The 23120-nt window shown below is 35.5% G+C and overlaps 1 protein-coding gene across 2 annotated transcripts; it reads left to right on the top strand.

The window, feature by feature from the left end:
• On the top strand, nucleotides 1–21604 carry LOC110034099. Of its 2 annotated transcripts, none has more exons than XM_020738361.1 (7): nucleotides 1–568; nucleotides 7333–7452; nucleotides 7936–8168; nucleotides 9008–9090; nucleotides 9755–9866; nucleotides 20641–20715; nucleotides 20996–21602. In XM_020738361.1, exons 2-7 carry the CDS (start codon nucleotides 7344–7346, stop codon nucleotides 21164–21166), a joined length of 783 nt encoding a protein of 260 aa, XP_020594020.1. In that variant the 5' UTR covers nucleotides 1–568; nucleotides 7333–7343; the 3' UTR covers nucleotides 21167–21602. The 2 variants fall into 2 exon arrangements, with proteins under 2 accessions (XP_020594020.1, XP_020594021.1); XM_020738362.1 differs by lacking the exon at nucleotides 1–568 and adding an exon at nucleotides 7789–7856 and having other exon boundaries at nucleotides 7361–7452; nucleotides 20996–21604.
• Nucleotides 21605–23120: the final 1516 nt, after the last annotated feature.

Genomic DNA, 23120 nt, shown 5'->3' with positions numbered 1-23120 from the left:
TTCCCATGAGATTGACGTTCGAAATCCAGAAGGATTTTTTTATTTTTTGCGGACCACCCGCCTCCCTTGGCATCTCTTGCCGCGTGCCCTAGCTCTGCGATTTTTCGCGTCCTAGCCGCTTGTGCCAAGCATTTGCACGGGCCTTCCGCTCTCGTCGGCGAAGCTATTGTCGGGTAAATCTCGCATTGAGGCTCCTCCACCTTGCCAGTCCTAGCCCCCTTTCACGTGAAGCCCTCGCGAGATCCCAGATCTCTCGCCTCTCCTTTGGTTGCTCGCGACCGAAACCCTCGGCTACCCCTTCCACCGTAGAATCCTCCTCCGACGTGCGAGCATCCCGCTGGCATTTCACGGATTGTCGTCGCCTCTTTCGCACGCAGGACTGAGGGACAAGCTTCTCCACCAAGCACCTTGCCGACCTTCATTTCCTGGTGGTCGGTAACCTCTCCAGAGTGCCTCACCGTGGACCGAACACCGACGACATCACAACGCGAAAGCGTGGGCTTCCTCTCTCCTTTTGAGCAGAGCTTCTTCTCCGACTTCGCCAAACAACAAACAACCAACACGACAGGTTTAACCTTTTTTAAACCCTTCAAATTTTTCTTTCATAGCCTACCCTAGGTTAGTCTAGGCTAGGCGTTGTGGGGTCCAGTCTCCCACAAGGGGTGAGTGGGTCGGTTGACGTTAGTTGGCGCGACCACACTCTCTTTGATTAACCGTTGATTTTTTAGAGGAAGCTCTAGGGTAGGATTCTCATGCGTGACCAAACCCCTTGCGGAGCCGAGCGATTTTCTCGTTTGTGAACCATAAACCTAAATCGTAGCGGGTTGTAGTCCCGATCTCTCATTGCTTTGGAGAGTTGGGATATTTGGATTTCACAAAGTGAGAAAAACTTCGCAGCTAGCTCGCTTTGCAAAATCGTGAAAGTTTGTGAAATGGGAAAATTTTGTAACTACTTTATTCAACAACATCTTGGAGAGTCCCTTATGGAGACACGGAGGTGAAACTCTCCTCACACATCGCCAAAGCAGGAGGCGGCTGTGCGGCGCATCCAAGTGCTAAATTCTAGGTGTCCTAAGTGACATCATTAGCACAAGTATGACTTGTTATCGAGCATGATCGTCTGCTTTGAGTTGTGACATGTGTCTTTTGCCTGAAACATTTTGCACTTGCACTTTGTCTCGATCAGCCGCCCTGGATCGGTCTGCATCACTTTTGCTTCGATTGGCCGCTCCAACTCTGTCGACATCACTTTTTGCCTCGATCAGCTGCTCCGGCTCTATTGACATAGCACTTTGGTTCGATAGGGCATCCCAACCCGGTCAACCAGTCACTTGGTCCAACCGGCTGCCCTGGCTTGGCTGGCAGAGCACTTCGGTTCGACCGACCTCCTTGACCCGACCAAACGATCACTTGCATAGTGTATGTTTGCATGTACATTAGTGTATGTTTGCATGCGCATTGTATATGCTTGTCGTTTGCATGTGTGTTTGATCGCTATTGGGGCAATCTGTGATTCTCCCAGTGACGTCCTAACCCTTGGCGACTGAACACGATACTCCTCTTATGCTACATGTCTCGCATGACATCTTGCATAGTCATTATCACATGCTTGAGTTGTATTTTGAGTGTTTATTCGTACAGTCATCCCACTTGTATGATTCTCCCAAGTGATGATCACCACTCTTTCAAGTCACTGTCTCCATGACACACCCATTTGTGGGGCCACTGCCTCCATGACACTCCCAACCGTTGGGTTACTGCCTCCACGATACACTTGTCTCTTCAGGTCACTGCTTCCAAGACACACCTATCTTTTTGGGTCACTGCCTCTAGAGCTCACTCAACCATTTAGGTCACTGCTTTCACGACACACCCACCCTTCGGGTCACTGCTTTCACGACACACTCGCACATTCGGGTCACTGACTCCACGACATACTCATTACTCGGGTCACTGCCTCCACAGCACACCCACCCCTTTTGGGTCACTGCCTCCATGACACACTCATCCGTCGGGCCGCTGCCTCTATGACACGCCCACCCCTTTGGGTTACTGCCTCCTCGACACACCCATTCGGGCCTCTGCCTCCACGACAAGTCCACTCCTTCGGTTCTCTGCCTCCACGACACACCTTTTTTTCGGGCATCTACCTCCACGGCTCATCCATCCTTCAGGCCTCAGCCTCTACGACACGCCCTCTCATTCGATTCACTGCCTCCACAACACACTCATCCGTCGTGTCACTTCCTCCACGACACACCCACCTTTCAGGTCGCTATCTCTAAGGCGAGCCCGCCCCTTCGAATCACTACCTTCACGACACATCCATTTTTCGGGCCTCTGCCTCCATTGCACGCCCACTCTTTCTGGCCTCTGCCTCCACGACACATCCATTTTTCGGGCTTCTGCTTCCATGCATCCGACCCCTTTAAGTCACTGCCTCCACGACACACGAATTTGTCGGGCCTTTGCCTCCATGACACGCTCATTCTTTATGGTCAATTACCTCCACGACGCACCTATCAGTTAGGTCTCTTCCTCCACGATACACCAACTTTTTCGGGTCACTGCTTCCACGGCATACCACGACACGTCTACTCTTTTGGGCCATTAACTCCACGGCACACCCATCTTTCGGGCTACGGCCTCCATATTTTTATTTTTTCGGACCTACTAATTAACATCAATTTGATCACTTGCTTGTGCTTCCCTTTCAAGTTTCCATGATTACCTGCATTCATTAGTTCTCAAACTCTTGATATTCGAATCAAAGAAGAGAAAAAATTTGAATTCTAATGCATATTTTGTGCTTTCAGGTTTGGGATGGAAATGGATTTTCTCCCAATTTTGAGAATTTATATCCTTCATGGGTTTAGTTACAATTCTTAAATGTTCACAAAGGGTTTTTAACTCTATTTATTTTGTGTTTATTCTTTAGATACTTGCTTTTAGTGTTATGAATCAATTTTGGGCCTCAGAGCTAATTTACTTGCTATATCTGCGGTTGTTGCCCTCTCATTGGCTAAGAGGAATGCTGGAAGAGCTGAACCATATGTAATGGTGGCTTTAGATTACTAATTGATGAGGGTATTATTTTATCGAACATTGATGGAATGCTGTTTGTCTCATTGTTTTTTTGCTCCACGAATTTGTTAGCGGTGAAAGTCTGTTTCTGTATTCCCAGTGACTTGGCATAGTACATAATTCACATGTATTTTGATTTCACTCCTAAACTTTCATATTCACGCATAACACTCAAACCTTTAATATCGCATAAAAAATAGCATCATTACCACTTTTTAAAAGTCCAATTCACATTTTCATGCATAGGTTTAAAACACCAAAGTATTATGTATGCTTGGAAGTTTAGGCATGAGATATGTAAATACATAAGAACTGTGTGCTTCGTATGTTAATTTTTCTAGTTATTATTATTATCACATTTGTTGAGGCATCTTTTTGGTAGAATTGAAAGCTAAGAGTTTTGGAGAAGTTTTGCTTGAATGTGGTTCCTGATGTCGAAGGTTGTGTTTGCTTCTGTAATATTTATTTGCTTATTGAGGGCAGCTTTAAGGGGCACAAAGCTCAGTATTATGAATGACTTTATAAAGTTTTTTAATTTATTCGTGGCGAAGTTGCTCAAATGTTAATATATATATATATATATATATTAAAAGCCGAAAGACAATTATATTAAAGAGTTAAGGGTACAAATAGATTGTATGAGTGGGTCTAAGAAGGCACCCAACCCACTCGATACAACACAAAAAAATAAAAAAATAAAAACCCAAAAATAGATGGTACATATAAGATCAATTGGGACGACCCAATTTAGTTTTGCATTTGTCTCTAGTTCTTGGAAGGGAACCAACTAACAAATTGGTTAGGTGTGTATCATTGCCCGAAGTAACCAAAGTATCATTCATTAGATTCCTTAAGTCAAGTAGATCTTCATTTTTCTTCTTCCTTATGAAAGTGTAGATTTGTCAATCCTCATCTGAAGATTGTTGCTCATTCTGATGAGGTGGTAGTGCTGCAGTAGAAAGATTGCCAACAGTTGTACCCACAAGAGGTTCAAGTATTTGTGAGGTATGAGTTGTCGCCTCTACCTCTCTAGATTTGAAATTAAGATGAAGCTTATGACATTTATCAAGGATATGCCCAAATATCTTATAATGAGAACAATAAGATGGTATATGCTCCATGACGATTTGTTGCCAATATTCCTAATGAGTTGTGCCCAACCAGACTTCAGTAACATCAGATAAAGTAATATCTCTTTCTACAAGTATTCTGGCCACAAAATGTCTGGTTAGGTTGAAAGTGGGTAGATCTAGCTTCATAACGTCCCCAAGTATGACCCCAATAGAGTAAAGAACCTGATGATGAAAAAAAAAGTGCAGCGATACAGTAGGAGGTTCATGATTGAGATTAAAATCGGGAGATCACTTGAATAACTTCATTGATTTAATATCAATGTTAAGATATTTTTTGGAGAAAATCAATGTGTAGCCTTCAACCATGTTTAATTGAATCAATACACGTCTTTCATCCATGACCCATACTTTTTATTTTCCTGCTAATTTGATATCATCAAAACTTTTTCTGATAACTTCCATAGGTGGGTCCCCACACGAAAATTTTTCAATAAGAGCAAACTTGAATTTCTCTGTCAGGATTGAAATTTCTAACTCAGAGAAAAAATGCTGATTTCTCACTTTTTCTGTTTGCATTCTTAATAAAGGGGCAATCACATATACCATCACGATACTCCTTTTAACTTGAGTGGAAGACAACTGTCGTCTCCACCTGAGAATTACCCACCACATGGGCAAATGAGGCATTGCCAGGTTCAACCGAAGAAGAAAGAAGCTCCATCAAAGTAAGAAGAAGCCCTGCCAAGTCGGGCAGAGGGCAACAATGACGTCCCAAAAACGGTCGCGGCGAAGCTGCGGATGTCAAAGCCGCGGAACAGTCGCAGCTTGATGAGGTCCACTAAGACAGACAAAAAGCCGCGCAGAAGACACGAACTGCAGAAAAGGGTGCCTCGACGAAGCTCAACGAAGACGACACCGGAGCCCTTCGTCGTTGAGCAAGACGAAACGATGGCGCGTAGGAGGAGACGATGTGTGCAAAAAGCCGAAGGAGAGAAGCCCTTCGTCGTCGACTACGAGAAACCTCGTCGTCGAGCACGACGGAAAAGATGGATTGAAAGCCGAAGGATTCAAACTAGAGAATCCCCATCGGGCGAAACCCTAACAGAGTTTCATTCATTTCAAGCTTGCTATTCATATAAAAGGTCAAACGAAGAGATTTTATTTAGTCGAATAAAGTAAATCAATCATAATGGACTGTCTATCTCTCTTTCTATATATATGTGTGTATATATATATATATATATATATATATATGTATGTATGTATGTAGATATGTATATATATACATATCTACATACATACATACATATATATATATATATATATATATATATACACACATATATATAGAAAGAGAGATAGACAGTCCATTATGATTGATTTACTTTATTCGACTAAATAAAATCTCTTCGTTTGACCTTTTATATGAATAGCAAGCTTGAAATGAATGAAAGTGTTAGCATAGCAGAACAAAAGTATTGCTGTCAGGATCTCATTATGAATTTATGATTTAAGCATGAGGAGGGAGAGAGAGTGTCGGAAATCTTGACGTGTGGAAGAAGTTCCATTCCCGCGAACGTCCAAAATCTCCGCTTGTGGAAGAAGATCCATTCCTGCGAATTTGTTAAATCCGGAAAGCAACTACCATACACTATTTATGGATTTAACTGGATTTAACGGAAATAATGCCAAACATAAAATTTGAATTTAACATAACTGGATTTATTAAATATGGATTTATTGGATTTAGTAAATCCTACTTAAGTTAAATCCAAGAGGCAACCTAAGCTTTTTTTAATTTGTTTTTAATTTCTAATAGTGAAATTTTTTTATATTTTTGGATGTTCCCTTAAAATACACTTAATCAGTGTACCACTATAAACCCACCAAACCTTTGAAGTTGAAGTTATTTACATGTTGGCATAACTTAGGGGCAATTTGGGTTCACTTTTCTATTTTAATCGGGGAAATTACATGTATAACAGTCAAAATATTGCCATTTACAAAACTAGCGCCCTCTTGCATTCAACTATCAAAATTCACAACAAAACCCAACCCAATTTATTTTTATCTAAATTCTCAATGATTTGATTGTGGAAGTATAATTATATGGGTCTTGTAACTCAAATAATAAAAAAAAAGAATTGTTTTCTAGTTTTATAAATAGCAATGTTTTGAGTGCTATGCTTATGATTATCCTTTTTTATTTTTTTTTTAATTTTTAAAAACAAAATAAAAAAAATAAAATTTAAAAATTAAAAATAAAAATTCTCAATGATTAGATCGTGGCATTATAATTATATGGGTCTGGTAACTCAAAAAAAAAAAAACAAACTTGTTTGCTAGTTTTATATGTAGCAATGTTTTGAGTGCTATGCTTATGATTATCCTTTTCTATTTTTGTTTTTCTTTTTAAAAAACAAAATTAAAAAATAAAAATAATATGAATCCCCTTAGATTTTTTTGGTTCTTTCTCTTATAACTAATGGTTGTGGCTGGAGCCGTGGTTAGATTGACTCCTTATGACCTGGAAGTTATGTGTCAAATCACAAACTTGGAGATCATGGGTTCATCTCGTGTAAATAGCCTCTTTGTAGCATAGGGGAAGGTTGCGTACATAAACCCTCTCTGTCTTGCATTGAGGGTAGCATATATATTGGCCATGCCTTTTGTTTGCTTGTTGTTTTAGCAGGACATGCGTTATTATAATTTGCCACTCATGATATTCTGTTTATTGTCTGATTCAAATCATTTTAAATTGGTCATTCTCCTTTTGTTTTTGTTTAGTTTTTCCAAATTTAGTGACTTATTCAAACAAGTTTTCTTTGTTGTATTTTGCTGCCTACAATTTTTTTTTTCTTGATATAGTTTTTAAGTTCAATTTGATACATTTTATTAATGTTGGACATCATTCTTTCATTTTTCTTTTGACATACTATCACTATATATTTTGGCATGAATACCCTTTTTTGTTACTTTATTCTTCTATTTAGTAGTTTGTTCTATCCCTTGAGTTTCATCACATTCAACTTTGTTTGTTTTAAGCTCTTTATTCCTCGACCCATTTATGTTGATTGATTACTATTTTGTAAAGTTTGATATCATCTTGCCAGTATGTTTGTGATACTTCACGTATTGACAACTTTACTTTTATTCCAATTCTATCTTGCAACAGAAAGAAGGAAAATGTCGGATTCAGAAGTCAAAGTGACTCGCAGGCAAAAGAGAAAAACAAAGAAGAGGGTACAATCAGATTTAGATTGTAACACCAGCGAGAAACATGCCAATACTGCAGGTATCTGGACACTTAAATTGTTGTTGATGAATTTATCTGTTGTTTTGGATTTCAAATTTTCTATCTATTGATATTGTTTTCTGCTCATATGAGAATTTCAGCAACTTTTCGCTGTTGCATTATTTTCTGGCTTTTAATAGCTTTTCAATTCTAAGACTAGTAATTTACTTTTGGGAAATCTACATAGCTAGCACACAATTCTTATTTATTTACATATCTCACACCTAAATTTTCATGTTGACACAAATAGCACTTTTGTGTTTTAAACCCATGCATGAAAATGTGTATTTAATTTTTAAATAGTGGTAATAGTGCTATTTTTTTGTGTTATTATAGGTTAGCATGCTATGTGTGTGAATATTAAAGTTCAGGCGCGAGATATGTAAATACATAAGAATTCTGTGGTATGTAAAAGTCCCTTACAATTTTTATTTATTTTTCACCATTTTTCTCTGAAATGTGTCCATGCTAAACTTCCTCTAGGTGAAGTGCAGGAATTGGATGCTGAGCTTGACTTGAGTGGACTCTCCATGGCAGAAAAGCTTGCTAGGGTTGAGTTGATCGGTGATGGTGAAGCCAAAAATGCTACTGAGACGGAAGCGCCTCCCCCTACAACCATTCCAACTGCTGATTCCTTGCATGTTTTGTTGAAGCAAGCAATTCATGCTCAAGATCATGCATTACTGGTGGAGTGTTTGTCCACTACTGATGGAAAGGTATCTCATTTTTTTGTTATCCTAAATAAATAACTTAAAGTTGATGGTGATTTAGGTTATCAGAAGTTTTTTGAATTTAATGCATCTTCTTTTGCTGATACCACAACAATCGGTTCTATGTTCACCGAACTTCTATGTAATTTACAAATTCTCAATGGGGTTTCTGGTGTATTGCAAATTTGGCCAGTCATTGAGTAAAACCCAAAGATATGAAGGGTAGTTCTGTGTAGGGGTGTACGCTAGTTGACTGAGTTTGAGTCATCCTTTGCTTGAGCTTAATTCTTAATTGAGTTTGAGCTTGACCTTAATTATGTGAATTCAAGTTGGCTCACGCGCTGGTTCATTTATCATCAAAGAGAGAAAATAATTATAACTCAAGCAATTATTATAATAAAATAGTAAAAAGGATGAGAAATTAGAATACAACTCATAAGAATCGCTCAATATAAGAAAAATTTTAACTATTTTTAATAACTTTGTAATTAAATTTTTAAAATTTAATAGATTTCGAGTGTATTTATATTAAAATTTTTTAGACGAGTTATTTATCAAGCCGAGTCTGAGCTAGCTCATGTGTCGGCTTGCTCCAACCTTAGTTTCATGCCTTTTTCTCTATAACCTTAAATCAGTAATGTTGCAATGATTAGATTTAAACATTAGGCATCCATGACAAAATGTGAAACATGGTGCTTCATTATAGGCTATCTCATAGTTTTTTCTTTTCGAAGTTTACCCCCCTGAAATTGATGATAATAACTGAAGAACATGTACTTTTTGCTTGCATGCAGCTGTGGCAATGCCCACGCTCTTGCTAACCAAAAAATGATGCTGTATTGCAGGTTATCACAAATTCAACTGCACTTCTCAATCCCTCAGATGTTCTCATGCTTTTGAAATCCCTTTTGTCTCTGATTGAATCAAGGTAGAAATCTCTTGTCCAAAGTATTTTTAATTTTACGCTTATCCAGTTAACATTTTTAATGTGTACATTGGAATTATTTTCATCACTTTCATTTTTTGAAAGAACATTTAAAGAAATCTGCGCATAGCTTTGTAGAATAGTAGGCTTTAAGCATGCTTAAACATAAATTTTGAAGATACTGTGCACTGATAGGGCATTGTATATTATTTAATACTGTGGACTGATACAAGTTTCACTGTCAGTTCCACCATGGTATTTTTTAAAAAGATGAGCGAGCAATTACTTATTCAAGGCTAACTTTCTGGAATTTCAACCTACTGATTTGAATGTTTGTTGATTTAATCTTCATTGATTGTGGCCAATATTACAGAAAACTGTTTCTTTCTGTTTCCTCTTTCCATTTGGAACCAAGATATTTAAATAATTAACATTTTTGTTTTGAGCTTTTTGTCGAGGCTGACATCCCTTTAGTTGCTGAATGTTTTAAAGTGTCTGTAAACTATTATCCTTGGGATAGCACATGCTTGATGACTAAAAAGTTATGACTTTATGACTCTTTGAAGCATTAGTTTATTCTAAGTAAGTGTCACTAAGATTTTATAACCTTCTCTTCTGGTATTTTTGTATTTAATCCTTTACTGGACATCTCTTTTTGTTGCTTTAGAGGTTCACTTCTGATACATGCAATTCCATGGCTAAGAAGTCTTCTTCTTCAACATGCAAGTTGCATAGCATCACAGGAATCATCCTTTCTCATTCTGAACTCTTTTTGCCAGGTTAGCATCAGCATGGAACCCTATGGATTTGATTTCATTGAGCTTTTTTTATTTACTTTTTTCAATTTATTTAAGATGTCCGTCAAGTATATTTCGGCATACATTTATGTTATTTTTTTATGAACTTTATGAATGATAATTTTCTTGATAAATTTATATCAACTGTACTACTCTTTTTGTTGTCGAGGTAAATGAATGCTTGAAAAACTTTAATCTGCTTTCATGATCGGTTTTGCCTAAACAAACATTTAGGTGAGATTGGGGGAGTGACAAAATAAATCCCTCATCTTTCTTTCTTCATCTCTTTCACTTTTACCTACAACTAAGTAAGATGAGATAAAATTGGTGATTTCAGTCACACTTGCACACACTCTACAACAACAACAACAACAACAAAACCTTAATCCCACTACGTGGGGTCGGCTACATGAATCCTTTTTCTCCATTGCGTCCTATTTAGTGTCATATTTTCATTTAGTTCTAGTAAATTAAGATCATTTTTAATACAATAAGCCCAAGTCTTCCTAGGTCTACCTCTGCCTTTCTTAACACAAGTCGAATTTAAAACATCTACTCTCCTCTTTCTCTAATTTTGTCTGTCACAGGAGCTACACCAACCCTATCATGAATATATTCATTCCGCATTTTGTCTCTAAGTGTAAATCCACTCATCCACCTAATCATTCTCATCTCGGCAACACTTAACTTATTATTATGCTTCTCTTTTAAAGGCCAACATTCAGCGCCATAGAGCATTGCAGGTCTCACCACCATCTTATAAAATTTTCCTTTCAGTCTTAGCGGTGCTTTTCTATCACACAAAAGGCCCGATGCATTCCTCCACTTCAACCAACCAACTTGAATTCTACTATTAACATCCCCATCTATATCACCATCGCTTTGGACAACGGACCCAAGATATCTGAATCGTTCACACCTTTTAATAATTTGATCACCCAAAGTCACACTTCTGTCACTAGAGCTATTACTACTAAAATGACATTCCATGTATTCAGTTTTAGTTCTACTTAAACGAAGGCCTTTAGACTCTTGCACACTCTCTATGTAAATAAATTTGATATTTAATGTGCAAAATGGAATGTGATGGATGAGCTGATTTTTTGTTTTTTGGGTGAAAAAAGATGGGGGAAATGAAGGGAAAAGTAGGTATTGTGAAAATATGGAGTTCTCTATAACTCTCTCTCTCAAACAATTGCACAATTCATTTTACAATACAGATGAAACAATTAAGGAAATGATCTAATTTTAAAAAATTGTATTTTGATATTATAGTTATAAAGAGAGCTCCTTCGCAAAATTTATCTAAGGGATGAAAAATCAGTTAAGAATAAAGCAGGGATTGCAAATGCATAGAGCTTTCTATATCTCTTACATGCGCTTCGGAAAGACATTATTTTAAAATATAGGTGAAACAATAAATTAAAGTAAGGATCTTTTTTTTTTCCCCTATTTTTGCGAAGGATTACCTGTTTTCCATATTAGCTAGCCAGCTAGGGGACAAATGGTTGAATAATATCACCCTTGTGTCGCTTGTCACCTAATAAAAAAAAGTTGACCATATTTTGAACTAATTTTTTAATAAAATATTTCTCAATATTATCCATTATTTTTTTATATGCACATTTTGGCACAGAATAATGCATTTGGCGTGACTAACCTTGATTGGGCTTGGTCTTCCTGACCGACCTTAATAAACATTAGTGCACTCAACAATTTAATATTGCTGGAGATAATAATGTTATGTTTAAATGAAAATAATAAATGCTGACTTGTCCTTATTAATGAATTTTTTAACTCGTTAAGACTCTAATCCTTTTATTTGAGACAAGTGCATACTTTACCTCTTTCAAATCACAGGCGCACCAAATGTTCAAATTGTTCAAATAATGGAGTTTTTGAATTACTGCATTCGTAGTTAGCCACAAATTTATGCTTTTCTAGGTGATTGCTGCTTAATATAATTTAGTTTAATAAACATAATGTTCCTTTGAATTTAAGCTTGTTTGGTGTTTAATGCATGCATGGGATAAATGAAGATAGTTGTAAAGGTAGGCAAATTTCAAAGGGCCTTTTTGGGACATTTTATTTTTGTTTCTAAAAAATGTTTGTTTAGTGCATTCTTCATGTGTTTTAATTTTTATTTTTAGAAACAAATGAATTTTACTTTCAACACACTCAAAACAAGTAAAATTTATTTTGAATATTCTAAAAACAAGGTCATTTATTTTCAAAAACAATAAAAACAAGTCCATATCCCACTAAGTCGGGTTAGCTACATGAATATAAGTCATATCAACACCTTTCTTCTCTAGAACTTTCGAAAGAGCTTTTCTTGGAACCATATCTTAAGCTTTTTTTAAATAAATAAAAATAATTTGTAGTTCCTTGCTTTGATTGTGTTGAAAATAAATGTAGTTCCTTGCTTTGATTGTGTTGAAAATAAATGTATAGCTTTCATAGTATACCTCTCAATAAATGTATAACTACTAATCCTTGTATATTAAACAACTTATATATTAAGAAAATTGATATTAGGAAGCATAATTAGAGATCTAATTACATGATCTTTTCTATATTAAAAATATTCTTAATATATAGAGATATGGTGTATATTAATATGTACATATTCTTTCAATTGAATAAGAAATTTTTTCATTACATGGTATCATAGCATCCTCTCTGTGGTTGGAATCGTTAGTCAGCATCCTCTGTGGTATGAATGGTGTGTCTGGATCAATGCGTCATCTCTATCGCTGTAATCGTTCGTCGATGTCTGTATGGTCTAAATCGCACGTTTAGATCACTCGTCAACATCATTAAATCATTTGTTGTTGACGTACAGATGAACGATTCAAACTAGTCGTGGGCATTTCGCCTTCTCAGCATCGTCTCGCAGTAGAGTGCGGTCTTCCATCGCGAGACGTTTGTCCTGTGACGTCATTCCTCTCTTGCATTGACAGCAGGGTTCTTCTTTGGCATCGTTTTCCTCATTGTAGTCGGTGTTGTTCTATGAAGTCTTTCGTCTGTGACTTGGGGGTTTTAGCACTCGTACCCTTCTTCCGTTGCCCGAAGTTCTTCTACGAAACAATCTTCTTCGAGATCGCCAACAATTTCTCTAGCTTTTGGCTCAACATCGTTTGTTGCTGAAGCTAATTAGCTTATTGACAAACTTTAGGATTAGTTAATTTAGTGTCTCTGAATATTTGGTGATAAATATGGCTAGTAAACAAAAACATGTTGTGACAAGTGTGGTCTTTTCAGTAGCTAAAATTATTAATGAAAAAATAAATAACATCAATTATTTTTATTGGAATAAAATTGAGAAACTCTAGTTAAGAAGTATTTCTAAAGAGAGTCACCCCACGAGCAATGCACTAGCTAAGACTGATTCGAATTATTCTAAGTGGATGAGAGTTGATGTCCAGCTGTTGATACAAATATGAAACTCTATCGAACATGATCAATATTGTCATGCTACTCATTGTGTCTGTAACTGTGTTAAAAATACGACGGAGGAATTAATATTTCTATTTTCTGGGAGAGAATACTTCTCTAATCTTTGATATATGCAAGAAGTTTTATCATGTTAAACAAGATAAATCACTCAACACGTATCATATGCACTTTAAACGTGTTTATGAAGAAATGAGAAACTATTGTCTTTCAATACTGATGTATAAATCAACAGACTCAAAGGGAACAAATGACTGTTATGAGTTTTCTGATTAGCCGCAACTCTCAGTACGAATGTGTCAAACTTTGAATCTATCTAAACTTGGAGTTACTATTCTGAGGGAAAAATATATTAGAGTGTTGTGTATTATTTCAAGTTTTCAAGCTCCATCTTTACAACCACTTAGGCTCCTATTAGCTAGAAAAAAACAAGCATCAATAAACCTCAATCTCAGGACAATTATAGAAGTAGAACTCCAAATTCTGGAAATCAAGACTAGAGGGTAGTTTGCTACTACTGTCATGAACTTGGTCATATGAAGAAAATGTGTCAGAAGTTACTCAAAAAGAATCAAAAGGGTTCTAGATCTTAGTCAACTCACATGATCACTCTAACGAACTCTCCCAAGCCAGACTCTTGAATTTTGCACATGAATATGCTAAACTTATTTAATTTCATGATGCATTCAAGAAATCTCGCTCTATCACTTCTTTTGTTGAGTCAGGTAATAATGATACATGTCTTCTTTCTTCTTCTTTTACGTAATGGGTTCTAGTTCCACATATCACATGCAAGGTTATCCCAAAACTTTCTCACCTTTCTCATAAACATCTTTTGCCATCTTATTTGATGAATCTATCTCTAATGTTCTTGGTTCTAGCACAATTAACAATACACTTAGACTATCTTTAACATTTATCTCTATTAGCGAGATTACACATGTTCTTAATTGTTGTATATTATTCTTCAATGATCATTACCTTTCAGGATCTTGTAACAAAAAAGATTATTGGTAAAACAAGAGAATCATGAGGGTTATATTTTTTGGAAAACAAACTACTTCGACTGATAGTTAGCTTTAATACCTTATCTCTGTTAGAGATTCATTGTCGATTAGGGCATTAATCAATGTCAATTAACACCATGAATTTCAACAATTATATTTTTTAGATGGAGTCGTGTCAATTTACTAAACACCATCATTTGTCTTATGCTATCAGAACTGATAAAAAAGTTGATCATAATTTTGAGTTGACTCATTCTAATGTATGAGAAACTTGTCCTATTTTTTCTATTGAATATCGATATTTTGTTACTATTATGGATGATTTTTCACGTAGAACTTTGCTTTACTTTATGAAATCTCGTTTTGAGTTACTGTCACATTTTCAATTATTTTATATTGAAATTAAAACTGAATGTAATGTTTCTGTTAAAGTTTTGAGAATTGATAATGAAAAAAAATATTTCTCTGCACCTTTTCAGACATAAAAGACAAAATTGAATGCTTCACAATCGTCATGTGTCAATATTTCATCCCAAAATGAGTAACTGAAAGAAAAATAGACATCATCTTGAGACACTTATAGCTCTTTTGTATCAAACTAATGTACCCAATCAATTCTGAGTTAATGTAGTTTTTATTGCATATTTTTTATCAATCGAATGTCTTCTACTATTTTATAGAACCAAATACCCTACTAAGTTTTATTTCCAATGAACTCTCTATTGCCCATTGAACTATTGGGTGAACTTTTTTATTCGTGGCACTCTTCCACATGTTTCTAAACCCCAATTCTTTAAGGTGTGTCATTCTAGGATACTCTTATTTTTAAAAAGGGTATTTAATATTTTCTTTCTTAAATAAATAAATAGTTTTTGTTGATGTCACCTTTCATGAATAAACCCTATTCTTTGGTGACTCATAATTGCCTAAATCCTCACAAGATTCTGATGAGTTGTTAATGTAACACATCATCTGTTTAGGCCCTTAGCACATTCAACTTCTCAACTTATACCGCAAATCACTGTGTATACTCAAGAACAACAATAAAAGCCAGCATTTATCCCACTAAGTGTGGTTAGCTAAATGAATATAAGTCATATCAACACCTTTCTTCTCTAGAACTTTCCAAAGAGCTTCACTTGGAAAGTTATATCTTTGATCAATTTGGGATATCTTGATGTTGACATGAATATAAGTCATATCTTTGATCAATTTTGGAACTTGCCCAATCTGCATAAGAAAAACATTCTATATTTTTATCCTCATGATTTTGAGATAGAATCCCTTTTCCAAGAGCTCCTTTAAGGTAACATAGTATCTATTACAGAGTTAACCGATGATTAACTAGGAGGGAAGACATGAACTGACTTATAGTAATTGAATACGTAATGTCAGGGCCAAACTTTCTATATTGTTCATGATCATTGAACTCTGTTCTTGGTAGGTTGATGATTGGGAATCATTTGAGTATGACATGATTTGACTCCTAGTTTTCTTGTTTATGCTAACATATCCAAAACTTACTTCTGTTGAGATAGAATATACCTTTCTTTCTCTTTGATTCCTCAATTCCAAGAAATACTTCAAGGCACCTAGATCTTTAGTGCTAAGTTTTTTTTATAGAGATGATTTCAATGATAAGATTTTATATACATCGCTTTCACTAATAATAATATCATCAATATACACCACCTACAAAATGATCGCAGAAGTAGATTTCTTGTAGAATACAATGTAGTCACTTCTATGTTTTTTTTACATTCCAAGCTCTTCATTGCTTGACTAAATCTTTCAAACCATACTGAGGGGCTTTGCTTCAATCTATATAGTGGCTTCTGAAGACAAAATGCTTTTCCAGACTCCTCTTGAGAACCGATTCAGGAAGTTGCTTCATATACCTTTTCTAAAAGATCACCATATTGCAAGACATTATTCATTGCAGCGAAGGGCAGGACGTGTCGAACCGAAGTCAACTTAGCTACCGAAGAGAACGTGTTCAAATAGTCAATCCCATAAATTTAAGCATATCCCTTAGCAACCAACCGAGCTTTGAGATGAACTACAAATTCATTAAAATAAATGCAACTGCAATGACCCATTTACAACCAACAATCTTCTTGCTATAGGGTAATTCAATTAGTTCTCAAGTTCCATTTTCATTAAGACATTCATTTCATCAAGCATTGCTCACCACCCAAAATGGAATAGGGTTTGCTTAACAGATCTTTGGACTTCAACAGAGTCAAATGAAACAATAAATGAGCAAGAAGTAGATGATAGTTGATCACAGTTAACAGGAGGTGATGGGATATATCAATGACATTTACCTCTTTGAAGAGTAATATGTAACTCAACGTCACTAGGAGATGGATCCACTAAAAAAGAAGATACCAATGTCGAACTAGGATCAGGGAAATAGAGAGCTCGTTGAAAATAAAATTTGGTTGGGTATTTTGTTCTATTAAATAGTAAAAAACATTCGGTTGATAAAAAAATATGCAATAAAAATTGCATTAACCCAGAACAGTTTGGGTATATTAGTCTAATACAAAAGAGCTCTAAGTATTTCAAGATTATATATATTTTTTTCTTTTAACTACTCATTTTGGGATGAAATATCGACATATGACGATTGTCAAACATCTCATTTTTTGTCTTGTATGTCTGAAAGGTGTAAAAAAATATTTTTTGGTATTATCACTTCTCAGAATCTTAACAGAAACATTGAGATTTAATTTTAATATAAAATTATTGAAAATGTAACGGTAATTTAGAACGAGAATTCATAAAGTAAAGCAAAGTCATACACGAAAAATCATACACAAAAGTGACAAAATATCGATATCTACTAGATAAAATAGAACAAAGTCCCTATAATTAGAATGAGTCAACTCAAAATTATGACCAACTCTTTTATCAGTTCTGATAACATAAGACAAAGGGTGTTGTTTAGTGAATTGACACGACTCAATCTAAATATTATAATTGCTGAAATTGATGGTGTTAACTTTTTTATTGACATTGATGGATGTCCTAATTGACAATTAATCTATAACAGAGATAAGGTGTTGGAACTGGCTATGAGTCGAGATATTTTGTTTTTCAAAATATATAATCTTCATGATTCTCGGCCTTTACTAATAATCTTCTTCGTCATAAGATCCTAACAAAACTAATAATCATTGAATAATAAAATACAACAATTAAGAACACGTGTAATCTTGCTAACAGAGACAAATGTTAAAGGTAGTATATGTGTAACGTTAATGGTGCTAGAACTAAGAACATTAGAGGTATATTCGTCGTCTATGGTGATAGAAAAATGATGTTTATGAAAGATGGAAAAAAGTTTTGAGATTACCTTGCATGTGATATATGGTATTAGAACTCATTATGTAGAATAAGAGAAAAAAAAACATGTATTATTGTTACCTAACTCAACAAGAGCAGTGATCTAACGAGATTTCTTGGATGCATCATGAAATTGGATTAGTTTAGCATATTCATATGCAAAATTCAAGAGTGGCTTTGGAAGAGTTCGTTAGTAGTAATCATATGAGTTGACTAAGATCTAGAACTCTTTTGATTCTTTTAAAGTAACTTCTAACACCATTTTTTCATATGACCAGGTTCATGATAGTAGTATCAAACTACCCAGAATTTGGAGTTTTACTTCTATAATTGATTTGAGATTGAGGTTTACTGATGTCTGTATTTTTTTGGCTAGTAAGAGCCTAAGTGGTTGTAAAGATGAAGCTTGAGAGCTTGGAATAGTACACAATACTCTGGTATATGCATTTCTCAGAGTAGTAACTTCAATGTTAGATAGGTTGTTTTGTTTGACACATTCGTACTGAAAGTTGAGGCTAATTAGAAAACACATAAGTCATTTGTTTTCTTTGACTCTGCTGAATTTATACATCAGTATTGAAGAACAATAATCACTTAATTATTCATAAACGCGTTTAAAGTGCATATGATATGTGTTAAGTGAGTGATCTTGTTTAACGTGATAGAACTTCTTGCATTTATCAAAGACTCGATATGTATTATCTCCTAAAAAACATAAATATTAATTCATCTATCGCATTTTTACGCAGTCATAATGAGTAACATGACCATATTGATCATGTTCGATGGAGTTTCATATTTGATCAAAAGTTGGGCATCAACTCTCATTCACTTAGAATAATTCGAATCTGTGAGCTAGTGGATTGTCAGTGGGGTGACTCTTCTTGGAAATACTTCTGAAGTAGGTTTTCTCAATTTTATTCCAATAAAAATAATTGATTTCGTTTAGTTTTTCATTAATAATTTTAGTTACTGAAAATAACACGCTTGTCACATGTTTTTGTGCCAAATATTCACAGGCACAGAGGCACTAAATTACATAATCCTGAAGTCAGTCACTAGCAACGAACGATATCGAGTCACACTAGAGAAATTTTTGGCAATCTTGAATAAAGTTGTTTCGTAGAAGAACTCGAGCAACATAAGAATGGACCAAGTGCTCAAACCCTAAACTCAGGGATGAAGGACGTCATAGAATAACACCGACCGCAAAGAGGAAGACGATGCCATGTAAGAACGATGCCAACGAAGAACCCTGCTGTCAATGCAAGAGAAGAACGACATCACAAGAGAAATGACTCGTGATGGAAGACCACACTCGACCGCGGGACGATGCCGAGACGACAAAATGCTTACGGTTTGTTTGAATTGTTCGTCTGTATGTTAACTACAAATGATTTGATGAATGCTGGCGAGTGATCTAAATGTGCGATTCAGACAACGCAGACGCCGACAAATGATTCCAACGACAGAGATGACACATTGATCCAACACACCATTCATACCACACAGAGGATGTTGATTAATGATTCCAACCATAGAAAGGATGTTCTCATACAATGTAATGAAAAAACTTGTTATTCAATTGAAAGAATATGGTGCATATTTATATAAACTCATCTCTCTATATATTAGGAATATTTTTAATATAGAAAAGATCTTGTAATTAGATCTCTAGTTATGTTTCCTAATATCAATTTTCTTAATATACAAGCTTTTTAATATACACCTATTAGAGTAAATACTTTCCATAACAGGAACAAAGTCTTTTGTTAAACTCGTTCTTCCCACACCCATCATTATACACAAGCATGGTCTGGCACACAACAATGGACTATTGAATGCAAACTAGTTAAAATTTTCTTTCGATGATGATTGATAATGACTTCTAAATAGTAGTCAGTGGGGGCTTGTCTAAATTCCCATGTATTTACATATCTAGCACTTAAATTTTGCTTTTTCCATTTATACCACCCAAATCTTTCATTTTACATTAAAAGAATCACCGTTTTAACTTTTAAAAAGCTAAATATATCTTTTCATGTATAGTTTAGGTGGTGGTATTTTTGTAAAATTTGAACTTTAAGTGTTAGATATGTAAATACATAGGAATTGAGTCGTATTCATGTAAATCCTATTTTTAAACTATTCATTTAAATCGGCTCCTTGCACGAACTGGGTATATAAGATCCTTTCTTTTGCTCCATCCAACTTTTTTTAATGCATAATGCAAATATATGACCATGTAGAAAGTCTTGTTTATATGCAAAGCATTGCCAGCAAAAATGCAGTTGAGGATTGAATCATTTTACTACTAGAACTGCATTTTAAGTTCAAAATTCAGGTAAATCACCATGTTTTAGAAAGGGGCATTTAAATACCACACAATTCATATGTATTTACATACCTAAGACCTAAACATTCATATTTACATACATACCACTGAAATGTTTGACATCATCTTTCCGTGCAATAAGCTTATGACACCAATGTGTTATAAATATAATATTAAATATCACACACACACATATATATATATATATATATATATACATAAAAATTGTGGTATGTAGTATGTAAATTTCCCTTCTAGAAAATGAACGCCATCTTCATTTTTGCCTTTTTTTGTCCTAGTTTCTGGCTCATTCTGAAATTGTACAGCAAAACTGGCTCTTTATTTGGAGAAAATTTTACATATGGACTCTGGATGTCAGTACAACGGCTCGGATGCAGCGAGGAGGGCACCCCTACTCGCTGCATCCGGGCCGCTGTCCGGATATTCAGAGTCGGATGTAAAATTTTTACCTTTATTTGTTCAACATAATGACATGGCCTTCCACCTGGTTTATCTCACATTCTTGCTTTGACACAATGCCACTTGATCATTTTCTACATTTTTGTTCTTTATGAGTTTTTACAAGAGTTAATTGCCTTGTGGCCAGCTTATCGATGCGAGGATTTCAACATACCAAACTGCTCTTCAGTTATCAGCTTCTTTGGATTGTCTTTGTGCTAAGGTGAGTTTATTTAACTTTTTTGATAATTAAAAAAAGTGACATTTATATAAATATCACTAAATTCCTATGAATTTACATATCTAACACCTAAACTTTTCTATTTACAATTATACCACCAAAATCACTCATATTACATAAACTATATCATCATTTTAACTTCTAAAAATTAAAATACGCCTTTTCATTCATAGGGATGCTGGTATGTATTTAATAATGGAAACACACCTTCCTAAAAAATGTTCTCTGGATCACCATGGTTTTGATCAATTTCTCATTTCAGATTCCTGAAGCTGAAGAGAGCTCTTCTCCAGTGGTAATCTATGAGGATAATGATAGTGATGAAGAGGAAGAGTACGATGAGACGATGGAGATCGATGAGGAAAGCGATGGGCTCGGGGATGTGATTGATTCAGCACATAATTCTGATGGAAGTGATATCATGAGTGATTGAATGGGCCAAAGCATTCTCAGTTCGATGGCCAAGTTATGGTGGTTTGATTTCAGTGAAAAGGATGATTCATATGTTCATTCAAGTTTGAAAATCGTTGTGATAATTGTGATAATAATAATATTATTATTATTTATTTGAGAAAGTATTAGAAAATGATTTTATTGGACAACATTGTATCAGATTCAGGAGCCGTCTGGACACAATTCTCGGTCTCTGATTCAGAATCAAACTCGAGTAGAACTAGATGTTTTCATCCCATATTTATCATGAATTATATGCGTCTGTAGGAGTGTTGTTGGTTACTCCATGAATCCAGCAAATGAAAGTAAATGCTACAGCTGCGGCTACTGTAGGCAGGAATCCAGGCAAATGAGGGGTAGATGCTACTGCTGTGGCTGCCATAGGCAGGAATTCTGGTAAAGGAAGGTTGATACCACCATGGATTCCTGACCACTTGGACTTCTACCTGCAGCCTGATTTTTTCTGCTGTTGGCCCTCTAATTTAGATTCAGATCCTTGATATATTGTTGAAAACAGTTTTTGGGATGAAAAGAGAGTTAATTTTATTATTCACAAGTAGGATACGTATGTAAGGAAATTATTTTTTTCTTATTTACAAACTTACCATCTAACCTAAAGCATATTTTTGAAAAAAAAAAAAAAAAACATAGAATATGAAAGAAATATATTAATAAAGAATTTCCTATTTTAACCCCAATCAAATCTCCCTTTTATGGACTCTAGTGGCCTACCCATACAGCATTTAATATGAGAAGTTTTAAGTGGTGGGTATTTAAAATCCCTTCAATTCTTATATAGGTAATGGTCAATCAATGGCGGTGATGATGACACATGATTTTCATCTATCTACGACATGACTTTTTAATGGTTGGATGTATGGTATATGCTCAGTGGTACTTTTTTCCATGCTATTTTCTGTATGTGCGGCTTATTGGGTATTGTTGTTAAAACAATGTGGGGACAACTCAATTGTTCATTAAATGTTGTTCAATCGAGAGAATTTATTCGGCGCGTCAGAATAGGGTTGTTCTTATTCCTTCAGTAATTACAACAAGAAATCTACAAATAGAACCTACTCCCCACTTGAGAGGGGATTTGGATGTTGTAGCCTAAAGATGACTAAACATTTGAGTAGCAATTAAGGTCCAACATCACTTCTGCACTGATGATATATCAACTGCCAATAGCGGATCACCGCTAACCACTGACGATCATCACTCGTCGGCTGCCGTTGATCGTCATTTGCTGCCACTCACTTTTTATGACCAAACACAATACAAAACAACCTACGAAGCAACACATCATCTGGAACGTTGTGCCGACCCTGAAGACAGTGCTTTGAAGCCCTGATTATTACTCCCCATTGTGATCATTCATACCATGGCGCGACAAATTCATGCACACATCGATGGTGTAACTCGAGAGATTGTGTAAATCTTTCCCGCCCATGGGAGAAAATTTACACTGATAGAGTAACAAATTATTGTCTTAGAGTTGTACGAAGATTCAACACATATTCAAATTAAAAAAAAAAACCTGTAATGACACTAAGCTTTTTCGTGTAAAAACTGGAAAATAAAAAAAAACAAACTACAGAGCCTAACCCAGCTGAATAGATCAATTATAAATTCTTGATTACAATTATAACTCGTTATACCACAGGCGAGAAAGAGTTACACTGTCTCTTGAGTTACAATGTCGATGTGCGGATGAACTTGTCGTAAGAAATGAGTGGTGGCCGATGGTGATCGGCGGTAGCCGACGAGTGGTGATCGGTGGCTGTTAGCGAATGATGGTCGATGAATCTTTGGCGTCGGAGTGATGCTGGACTTCAACTCCTTCTTTAAGCTTCAGTCTTTTTCAAACTTCAAGCTTCAAGCTTCAAGCTTCAAGCTTCAAGCTTCAAGCTCCCTCTCCCTTCAAGAGGGGAACA

Source organism: Phalaenopsis equestris, unplaced genomic scaffold (genome assembly GCF_001263595.1).
Source record: "Phalaenopsis equestris unplaced genomic scaffold, ASM126359v1 Scaffold001343, whole genome shotgun sequence".
Classification (NCBI taxonomy): domain Eukaryota; kingdom Viridiplantae; phylum Streptophyta; class Magnoliopsida; order Asparagales; family Orchidaceae; genus Phalaenopsis; species Phalaenopsis equestris.
Note: the sequence above shows the minus strand (reverse complement) of the source record. Positions and strands in the feature narration are given on the sequence as shown.

Bases quoted from the DNA above. Each gene is read 5' to 3' on its own strand.
- LOC110034099 (XM_020738361.1), top strand. From the start codon at position 7,344: ATGTCGGATTCAGAAGTCAAAGTGACTCGCAGGCAAAAGAGAAAAACA. The intron at 9,867-20,640 runs GTTAGCATCAGC...CCTTGTGGCCAG, and splicing joins TTCTGAACTCTTTTTGCCAG to CTTATCGATGCGAGGATTTC. The intron at 20,716-20,995 runs GTGAGTTTATTT...TTCTCATTTCAG, and splicing joins TGGATTGTCTTTGTGCTAAG to ATTCCTGAAGCTGAAGAGAG.